Genomic DNA, 11,468 nt, shown 5'->3' with positions numbered 1-11,468 from the left:
TTTCATTTATTTTGAACTATTGTTCTTATTTACTTTTAATTATTTTGATATATACTGCTTGGCTAGTTCTACCGCCTTATTATTGTTCTTACATTCAAGTTATTTACTTTCAAGCTATTTATTTTCAAGTTCTTTACATTATTTCCATTTACAATATTACTGTGCTTCCACTCACACTCTTCAACAGTGCGTCCCCTTCCCCCTTTATGGTATCCGGAGTATCATGAATTGGTTCCGGATTTTCCGCAGCATATTTATGAAGGACAATAAAATATTTTGGCTGTTGTGCAAGCCAGACAAATAAAGTAGCACCAGTCTTAAAACAGTAGTGACCAATATATATATATATATATATATATATATATATATATATATATATATATATAAGTCATATGACTCATTAAACTACGAAGAGAAAAACATAACATAAAATGTATCTCAAAAGGCTGAATGTATTGATAATTTGAATTACAAGATAGAGCCACATTATATTGTGATTGGGAATGATATTAGACTTATTAGTAATCATTGCAATGGTACCACAAGTGGAATCTTGCTCAAATAACATTTTCACTTTGTAAGAAAAGGTGGAAAGAATAGGATTGTAAGCTTAAGATCCACTAATTAAAGAAAAAAGAATAAAAACTGTTGTAAAGGCATGAGAGATGAGAAAATTAACTCATCTTAAGAAGTCAGAATTTACTATCAAAACAAGTCAAAACTGAATTCAAGGTTTGGACTTTTACATGTTTTTGAAAAGAGAGATACTACATTTACAATATTTTTATAACAAATCACAAGTGGTTAGTTGTTATTGGTTCAAATTTGAAACTAACATTAAGATTACTTTTTTGCCCTAACAATAACAACTAGTAACAACCTGTCACTTAATATTTATTATAAAAATGTTGTAGACATATCATTTTTCTTTTGAAAATAGGATCTAGCCCCTGTTACATAAATAATGAGTCAACTATGCCTTTTATCTCTCTTGAGGTTCTTCACGCATTCCACCAAATCTTCTTAAAAGTTATAATAACAAAAGGAACTAAAACATGAATGGGAAAACAAGAAAATTATCCACCAAATCTTCATAAAAGTTATAATAACAAAAAGAACTAAAACATGTAGAGGAAAACAAGGAAATTGTTTTTTACAGCCAATGGACTACACTTTCTTTAAATGTAAATGTGAATCTTGTTTGGTGTGATTCACATGTAAAACATCTCTTTATGTGAGAGAAAATAGTATGGTGAAGTACACCAGATACACTGAATAATTGCACGAGAAAAACATTGTAAAAATCATTGACTTCAGAAGGAGATTTGGGGGAAGGAGGGGGATGGGGGGCATTTATTCAATATTACAAGAGTAATGCTCCTTACTCTCATGCGAATAGTAAGTCTTATAATAAATTTAATTAGTGAGACTTACTATTATATGATTGGAGGAAGCAATGCTCCTAATTTTTGAGGGCAGACAAAAACAATAAACAAGTACTAATTAGCTCAGTTGTTCCTAAAAGAAGTACATTATTGCTATTCGCTAGGATCAAATGGAGGGTCCAAATGGCCCCATTTATATTCTTCGACAAGTACTACAAAACAAACAACCAAAGGATAGCAAGTATTAACTAGAACAATGAAACAGTGGGTAGAGAGCGTGCAAACGTGGAATGACATTCATCACTATACCTATCCAAAAAAAAAAGCATCATTCATCACTATAATTGAACAAGATATTAGTATTAATTAAATTTTAAATGGATAAACATATTGATTCTTAATCTCTTAGTTTTGCATTTACCGTCAAAAGTTAAATGCTACAATTCAGCTTCATTGTGATTTCAAATGTTCATAATCTCCAAATCATTCCCAACTCTTCTAATTTGAAAATCAAATATGTAAAGCTCAGAAATGTTTAGTACACGGTGCTGGACATGGAAAATACTTATAACAAAACTAAGTCAAGTGCTTTTGCTAAACGGCATTTCTCATAAGATCAGAAATTCATCCAGATGAGTAACTGTTATAATCCGTATTTTTATTACTTCCTTTTTATTATTATTATTATTATTATTTTTTTTTTATAATTTTCTTTTTGTTTGGGAAGTTTCAGAGCCACTACAATTATGTGTAAACTGGTCACATTATCTGTAGAAAGTTCAAGGATAATAGAAATAGTTCAGTAAATGCAGAATTTACAGAGTGCAGGTCTCAGACCAGGACCAGATAATGTTCCATACAACTTTGCTTTGTGTATCCTCTCTTTCTTCACCTACCACATTATCCAGATAAGACTTCACTTCCTTTTGAGAGCTGCCATTAACTTATATAGAAGTTAAGAAAATTCTTAGGCATGCCATTCCACATGTCCACCCTAAAATGTTGAACCCAAAGCTTTTTAATCTCTGTGAATGACCATGACTATCCTTGGTTTCTGAAGAATCCTAAACTTGCCTTAGGACTGAAGGGTCGCTCTGTCCTTACTTTGCCCTTAGTTCTTGAGAGAGAAGCAAGGAAAAGAAAATACTGCACAAGATTTTGAAAAACATATCATTGAGGAAAGGGCTGAAAAATCAAGAAATATTGGATTTACCCTTTAACGAGAATTCCATGAGGTGATTCTTTTGCTACAGCAACCTGCATAAAAGGAAATTAAAGTTCATCTAACAATGTCCAAAACATTCTAGGTGCCAAAAGGCGAATATACAAAGGAATTTGGTTTCAAGAAATACAGGCTCATTAATTTGAACCATCACTAGCATCATAAATAAAATGTGCTCAAATCCACATACATGAGCATCTCTATCTGTAACAAGGTAGTAAATTTACCTCATCAGATCTCTTTTATTTTGCAAAGCCATTTGTTCACAATTTGGAATCAATCTCTTTATTAACCCTTCATATTTTATACCATACATTTTAAGCAGCATAGTTATTCAAAATTTCCTTCAAATGTTTTCTATTAGTAAGAGCAATATTAAAAAAAAAAAAAAAATGAAAGCACACATAATGGCAAAGCCATTTGTACATAAGTTGTAAGCAATCTCTCTAACCCTTCATTTTTGAAACCATGCATTTTAAGCAGCATAGTCAATCACATTTGTCTTCATATGTTTTTGATAAGTAAGAGTAATATTATTAAAAATGAAAACACTTGCAGGGGTATATGAAGTATGCAAGGATGCCTCTAAAACATTACAACAGGAAATTTAACATTCATTAAATTCCGGAAATATAGATGGTAGATTGCCCAAAAATGTTTTCATTCATAAAAGAGATTGTAAAAAGAAAGCTTTCCACTTCACCAATGACAGCTCCTCCCATTGAAAGTCCTGCTGTTTCTTTTACGCAAATAGTCCAATAATACACAGCAGGACAGCTTTCCATATCAAAGTTTTGTTGTTGTGATCAAACACTCCTCTTCCCCATTGAAGCACTAACAGCCCTCATGGGAATAACCTAATGAACCCAAAAGAATGAAAGAAAGAGCGAACGAAAACAAGTAAGTTCCTACCTAATGAGATTTAGACATGCCACTGAACAATGTATTAACCTATGATCAATTTTCTTCACTAGATTTGGACATTCTACATCAACTTAGTATAATAATGCTGTGTGTAATGAGATTATCCACTTTCAAAACCTCTCCCAAGCAAGCTGTCCAAAAAAAAAAAAAAAAAAAAGAAAAGAAAAGAAAAGAAAAAGCAAAAAAGCAACATTCCGTCATTCCATTGCACCTGAAATACTTTTCCGAGGGAAAGAGATACCATTAGACTCTCTCAAACCCTACAAAAGTGAGAAAACATCGAAAACTCCATTATGTTTTAATCTCCCAAATCATCCTATCTGCCGTCCACTGGACATGTAATTTAGAATACAGCAACAAAGGGAAGAATTTATGAATTCTAGTGTTCAAAAGCACACATATCTAGAATTTCTAAGCATGAAGGAAGATTGATACTGCCAAAATCAAGCATCAATTCATAACTAAAGATTTAAGTTCTAATGTAGAAAGCCAAACATTATTTAAATTCTAATGTTTCTTTCTCACCAGCTGGTCTGTATGAAGTCAAATGAAATTACTTTCCATACAAACCCACACCATCCAAACATACCAACTGAAAAATAATCAAGCATCTTCATGGGCATCCCCAATTGACAAAAGAGTACAAGTCACTAGCAACTGAACAGTGGAGTGAACAATGGTCAACCAATTTCCATTAGATTTATACATGCTACACAAGCTAATTAGGAATTTTTTTTTATCTAATCGGATTATCCACAAATAGGATCTTCCTGAAAGCATCTGTCCCAAGAGAAGAAGAAAAGGAAAAAGGAAAAAAAAAAAAAGCTACCTTTGATGGAGGACCATCTCAACAACCTTTAAAAGACATATAAAAGGAGTTCTAAAACTAATTTTGATACCCAAGAAGACTTGATAGCAAATTATGAGTTTTTACTATCATGTGTTTTGGGAGTTGAATAGTTCTAGTCTACTTTTATTTAATTTTAATAGTCCATTGGGTCTTATTTTGGTTTTATTTGAGTTTAATAATTTTGTTTGGGCTTAGTATTAAAAGCCTAAGGAATCCAAAAGTCCAAGTCCACTAGGAATAGGTACTAGTGATCTATTTATATGGATGTAATGCTTTCTATTGGAAGAAGAAGAATATTCTTTCTAAATTTTCACATTTGTGTGATAACCATCTCTACGATGTGATGCCAAGGAAATCCTAGCCATGATGCCTAAAAGTTTATCAACCTTTTCTTGTTTGTTCTTAAATCTCCAGGAACTTGAAATCTATTAACCACACATTCAATTGTAACTTTTAAAACCCTAAAATCTAAAACCTCTGACCTTAAACCACACATCCATCCTTTATTAAAAAAAACCACCCATCCATATAATAGCACCAAATAACCCTTAAAGCTTAAACATCCCAATTACTGGCCATACGTTACTAATCACAGCCCTAAACATAAACCAAGATCTTGGTTTTTCACATTTATCCTCAAATCGTAATATTCCCTATCAGTCTATCACCATTAGAAACCCTAGATTCCTTACTAGTTTCCAGCATTTTTCTCACCAAATCCCTGTCCAGAAGTACGAGATCTGATTTGGCTTCGTTCCTCTTTGTCCCACGACAACCTTGCCAGGGATTTTGTTACACCAACTACTCTTCCAAGGAGAGTGAATTTTATTGTGCCCTCCCAATTCCTCATAAAAAGAATGAACTTCCATTTCATTAGTCTTCCAGAAGAACCTATCTTCCCAAACACTATCAAGAGATAGGAATATAGGAACCTAAAAAAATATTTTTTTGATAGGTTGGAGCCTAAAAAATCTATTATTTATAATTCCCAATATTGGAAACCATGAACAAACCAGTCTCTCCTTTTTTTTTTTTTTTTTTGAATTGGTTATATACTAGTATGCGGTCCAATGGCCCAAAAAATCCTCAACTTTCACCATATGATATGCCTTCAAAGATGATCCCTCTTTAATGCAAGATGCCACAACCATTTTCCCAGTGTAACTTGGCTAAAGGTCATCAATTTCTTCGGCCAAAACCCCCTATATTTTATTGGAGAATAAACCAGCTTCCAATATACTACATGGAATTTGAACTCATCTTCCATCCTTTCCCATAAAAAGTTCTGCTACAATTTTCTAACCTCTTTGGTACTTGAGAGGAAAAAAAAAAAAAAAAAAAAAAAAAAACGAAAAATGAAAAAAGAAAAAAGAAAAAAGAAAAAAGAAAAAGAAGATAGACTAGACAAGGTACTCTTAATAATGGCGAGTCTTCTTCCCTTTGGAAAGTATAATTCTTTCCAACCATTCAAATGCCTCTACATCCTGTTTATCATCAAGTTCCACATTTGCCTTGAGGGGAATCCCAATGGTATACCTGAAAGGCTCATACATATTTATCCTATGTCATGACACAAAATTCTTGCCAAGTCCTATACTCTACCAACCACTACTCTGAAATTAACATGCTACTTCATAGGTTCAAGCTTAGGCCCAAAACGGCTTCAGAACATAGTAGGAAAGACATTATATTAAGAATTGTTCAGCATCAGTATCATAGAAAAGGATGGTATCATTTGCAAATAACGAGGAGGAGATCACCATAATGCCCCTAGAGGCACCCCCACTTACAACCAAAGAGATAGTCGCCTTTAACTGCTCTATTCAGCATCTTACTGTGAGTCTCAATGACAAAAATGAATAATAAAGGAAAAATTAGATCACCATGCCACAATGCTCTTGAGCTTTCAAAAAAATTAGAGGGAGAGTCATTAACCCAAATTAGGAACTTCACAATAGAAATGACAGATTAGATCCAACTTTTTCTTGTTCCACTAACTCCAACCCAACATATATAATAAAAATATAGGACTTCTCAATTTCTAGCTTACCCCTGGATTCCAACTTATAATCCTACTATCAAAACATTCATTAGCAACAAGAACTGAATTAAGAATTTGTCAGCCCCCAAAAAACATTTCGTCAAGTAGAGACCAAATCCCAACATCCTTTCATGTCTTTAAGCCAATAGCTTGATCAAAAGCTTATAAACCCTTCCAACCAAAATGATTAGCTAGAAGTCCCAAATATTTCAAGTATGCATCTTCTTTGGCACAAGGGTCATAGAAGATGAATTTACACTAATATTTTTATATGATTTCATCCTGTGTCAAATTCAGCATAACATTTCATCTCAACAGTAATTACATCAGATAAACAAAGCTGATCGTTTCATTTCACTTTGAGTTTTGGGTACCCAAACCCAGCGTTGCTAAGCAGGCTTAAACAGAAAAATTTAAAGGCAAATGTCACTGAATTCAACCTAATTCCACTATTCTGATTTCCAAAAACAGTTCCATAGCATTACTAAAATAAGTAAACCATTTAGCATAGCATTCCACATAACACAGTCTTTTTGAGGCATTTTATCAAGCACACACCATGCATTATTGCTCAACCACTACCTGCATGCACATAATGTGATCAAAACCCATCAACTAAATCTTTTCATGGACTCAGTTACCCAAACTTACACTATTCAGACCACCACAAGCCTTAACTACATATGGAAAAAGTGTACTTAAGCGAAGTTCCACAACCCAATATCTTAAAATAAAACATAAGGCAACAATACATCAAACAAACCCATCATTGTAAGTTTCACAGTAACATGTTCTTAGCATTCATAAAATATTACATACCTGAAACCTTTGCACCCAGATGGACATGGACATTACAACACTCGGACTCGGAAGCGTAATGTGGATTGGTTTAAATAGCCCAAAAGAAACTAATGGGCTCGTGGCCCTTCCATAGTCCAAATACAGCACCACAAAAAATCCACAAATTACCAATATCATAATTCAATAATTTATAACCAAAAAAATCTCATGAAAAAAAAAAAAAAAATTCTCTTATAGGGGTGACAATAATTTATATGACTTTTTAATTGATTTATAAATTATGAGAAAGTCAATTATAATATTAATTTTTTTTTTCAAAAGATAAAATGCAAAATTTTTTTAGAAGTCAATATTGGTGATATAGCATTGCCAACTCTTAATATTAATATCCCAATTTTTTAAAATCCTCAAACATAGTTTTGAAAACTTCATTAGTGTGATTTTCAGTTGCATCCAAAAGTATAGGTTTATCATATTGATGAGTTGGTTAATGTGATAAAATCAACATATTAATTCCAATTACCCAAAATTTGGAGATCCGAAGTCCTCTTCTTTTTTTATTCTTCTTCTTCGAAAAGGTTAGAATATCATATTATAACTTTCAACTTTTTTGGTTCATATTATTTCCTTCTTGACTTAAATATTTATGGTAATAAAGTGCAATTGTATTGTCTACCATGATTTTATTTTTAATAAATCATGTCACTTGAAAATTTTTTGGTTCATGCTTTGGCCCCCCCTAGATTCAAATCCTGGTTCCATCTCTGAGTATATGCAACCTTACTGTTCATAGGTTTAAAAAAAAAAAAAAAAAAAAATTTAAGGGCAAGACTTAGATATAGTACTTAGGTGTTGTTTTTTAGGTTTCACTCTTAAAATTATGTCATGTGGATTTTTTTTATAGGATGGAAGTATATTTTTTAATTAAGTAACCACATAACTGAATTTTAAGAAAGGAACTTAAGGAATAATACTTAAGGTATTATACTTAAGTTTTATCTTTATTTTAATATGTGGTTGTGTGTGAAGAGAAAAAGTGAGTGGGGGCAAAAGAGAGACAATAATAATTTTTATTATTTTATTAGGTAGTTTATATTATTTTATTGAGTAGTATGTAAAAATAAAAACTGAGATGTAGGGTGAGTTGTAAAATAAATAGGTAAAATAGATAAAGTAGTATTTGCGGATGCAAAATATATATATATATATATATATATTTTTTTTTGCATCACGGATGCTAATGATCTTAATCAATACAAAATACCCCTATATTCGACCTTGGCCTAAATTCCAGTCTTTCACAAAGCATAAACTTTCTTTTTTTTCTTGGTCTTTTTATTAGGCCTAAAATTGATCATATTAGGCCAAGCTATTGCTTTCATCATACATTAATGAGCTCCTTGTTACGTGATGAAATATTATAATCTATATACAGGGATGGACTCAGGATTTCAAGATAGGGGGTTGAGCGAGAAAAAAAAAAATCAAAAAAATTTAAATACACATCCATATAGTATTAATAAACTTTTAACCAAGACAAATACATAAAAATCGTTGCTTCTTAATATATTAAGATGCTATCATCTACCAACAAAAACAAAAGATACAAAACAAAATTATTTCTTAATATACAGAACACTATTGTTTTTTTATTTTATTTTTTTAAGATTTACATGGACTGGGTTGATGATTCATGATTTTGGAGGGGCCTAAGCTACAAAGTAAGGGGCCCAAGTCTAAATTTTTTATTTTTTTATTGAAAATTAAACTACTAAAAAATTCTTTTTTGGGCCCGGAGGGCCTGAGCTCCCAGCTGGTCCGTCCCTGTCTATATATACCTTATAATTATTATACTATATAACGGTGATGTTATTGTTAAAAATGGGTATTATTTGGCTTTCAATTGCTACATTGATTATGTATAAAACCACATGATGAAAATTTGGTTATATTTATTAATTTTGGGTATAATAATAAAATTAATGTTTACTTTTAAATGGCACGTCCGAATATACCGTTACCAAAATATTTTATCCGATTGGCAAATTAAAACAATCATTGGAACAGAATAGACAACTTTGGGTTCATCACAAAATTGCTACTGTTTTATTTATTTATTTATTTGATAAATAAAATAGTTAAAATGGGGAAGGGTGGATTTGATTCCTAAATGTCTTTTTTTTTTTTTTTTGGAAGAAACCCTAAATGTCTTAGTTGGAAATACCAGAAGATGCCAATTGAGCTGCATGGTTTTGACGATTGCTATTAATTATCATATTATGGCTCAAGTCCTACTATTTGATATTTTTTTATTTTTTTGTTCTATAATTCCATAGTTGAGGGAGGGTAAGTGAGACAGAGATTTGAATTTTAGATATTTTTGTTGGAAATACTTGAGGGTGCCAAGCAATTAATACAAGTCCCTTAGCCATATTTTTTGATAATTAGGAACAAAAATCAGATCAAAGAATGGTAATAAAGATTAACGCAAAGGCAGTTAAAAGAAAAGATTAATGCAAAGAGGCTAAACATAAAGGAATATCAATAAATTTGAAACTCTTATTCAACTGTGGGATTTAAAATTTAAAATAATCACGCCTGACAGTCCAACTACGTGTTTGTTTTTAAGCCTTTGAATGAGTTGGAATGCTCTGTTGATTCCTGAAGAAATTCTCAGGATCAACTTTAGTCTTTACCTGAACCAACCTATCAAAATTTTGGTTGAAGTACTTTTCCCCATAGACCTTTCCTTCTTCATAGGTGCCCTTTTGACTGATACCAATGTCAAAGTCCCTATAGTTCAAATAAGCACTTCTAGGATTCTGTGACACATATGGTGTAAGTGCATTGTGAAGCTGCCTTATCTCACTTGTGTGCAATTGTTCTGCCTCAGGTCCCGGTTCTGACCATGTTATTGAGTGCTGGATTTTAAACAAAAACCCAGCTCGGTGTGCAAAAGGCGTTGCTGTTGGAGGGATTTGGTTCATTTTCCCACCATATGGATTGAAAACCAGTCCGGGTTTGCCAATGGCAACAATCTTGGTCCATAGCGATTCCAAGCCAGCTTTGGGAATTGGGGTCTTTATGTAATCTGATTTCCTCCTCACAAAGTCTGCGTCATTTACATTTCGGTCGAGCAAGACTGAAGGTGCGGTGCCATTGGGTATCTGATTCCACCATAGAACAGATTGAATCCAACTCATTTCTGCAATATCTCCTTTCTTTAGGCCTAACTCAGGGAACTCCTTGCCTAACAATGCGACGAGAGTATTTGCATCTCCTTGATACTCAGCTATAATTGTGATTCTAATAGTCTTCTCTCCCTTCTTCACTTTGGAATCCACAGGCTGGACAAGCATTCTCATGAAAAGGTTTTCATCAGTGGTTGGTGCAACTTGCTGATACTTAACAACAATATCAGTTGCATTCTCTTCCAAGTACCTCTCGAGTCGGAAAACTGAAATAGTTGGTGGAAGCGTGACCAATCTTATTTTGAATGACAATATTACTCCAAAACTAGCTCCTCCTCCTCCTCTAATAGCCCAAAAAAGATCTTCTCCCATTGCTTTCCTATCAAGAATTCTGCCCTGTACATCCACTATTTTAGCATCAACAACATTATCTGTTGTGAGTCCAAATTTCCTTATCAAGAAACCATATCCTCCACCACTAAAGTGCCCACCAACACCAACAGTAGGACAAACCCCAGCTGGGAATCCGAGTGTTTTGCTTTTCTGAGATATACTATAATAAAGTTCTCCTACTGTAGCACCAGTTTGAACCCAAGCAGTTTGTGTTTTCAAGTCAATGTCAATGGACCGAAGATTGAACATATCAATGATGATAAATGCGACATCAGAGACGTATGATACACCCTCATAGTCGTGGCCTCCGCTGCGGATTCTAATCTGAATTTCGCTTTTCTTTGCGCAAACAACAGCAGCCGAGACGTGGGATTCGGCTGTTGGGGTCACGATGATGACTGGTTTTGGTGTGGCTGTGGTATTGAACCTTGCATTTCGAATGTAGTTTTGTAGCACGGATGTGTATGAAGGGCTGTCTTTGGCAACGAGAATTTTTGACACTTCGCTTGATTGTAGCTTTGCTTGGGCTAATACGCATTGAGAAATGGTGTTAAATAGAGGATTAGAGGCTGCCCATGAGGCTGAAACATGAAGAAGAAAAACAAAAAGGAGAGGAAGCATTGATTTTCTCATTTCTAAGTAGTTGCACCCCTCCTTTTTG

General features: G+C 33.2%; 1 protein-coding gene and 1 long non-coding RNA gene across 2 annotated transcripts; both read right to left on the bottom strand.

Moving 5' to 3' along the window:
- Positions 1 to 2,154: 2,154 nt before the first annotated feature.
- LOC115989382 lies at positions 2,155 to 3,657 on the bottom strand. Its single transcript, XR_004091903.1, has 2 exons — positions 2,599 to 3,657; positions 2,155 to 2,531 (listed from the first exon to the last, which is right to left on the bottom strand). It is a non-coding gene; the product is annotated as an uncharacterized LOC115989382 (long non-coding RNA).
- A 6,105-nt stretch (positions 3,658 to 9,762) lies between these two features.
- Positions 9,763 to 11,468, bottom strand: LOC115989237 (berberine bridge enzyme-like 21). The gene has a single exon (XM_031112905.1). It carries the CDS (start codon positions 11,438 to 11,440, stop codon positions 9,848 to 9,850), a length of 1,593 nt encoding a protein of 530 aa, XP_030968765.1. The 5' UTR covers positions 11,441 to 11,468; the 3' UTR covers positions 9,763 to 9,847.

Source organism: Quercus lobata, chromosome 5 (genome assembly GCF_001633185.2).
Source record: "Quercus lobata isolate SW786 chromosome 5, ValleyOak3.0 Primary Assembly, whole genome shotgun sequence".
NCBI lineage: Eukaryota > Viridiplantae > Streptophyta > Magnoliopsida > Fagales > Fagaceae > Quercus > Quercus lobata.
Note: the sequence above shows the minus strand (reverse complement) of the source record. Positions and strands in the feature narration are given on the sequence as shown.

Excerpts from the sequence above, each read along its gene's own strand:
- LOC115989237 (XM_031112905.1), bottom strand. The coding sequence starts at position 11,440 with ATGAGAAAATCAATGCTTCCTCTCCTTTTTGTTTTTCTTCTTCATGTT.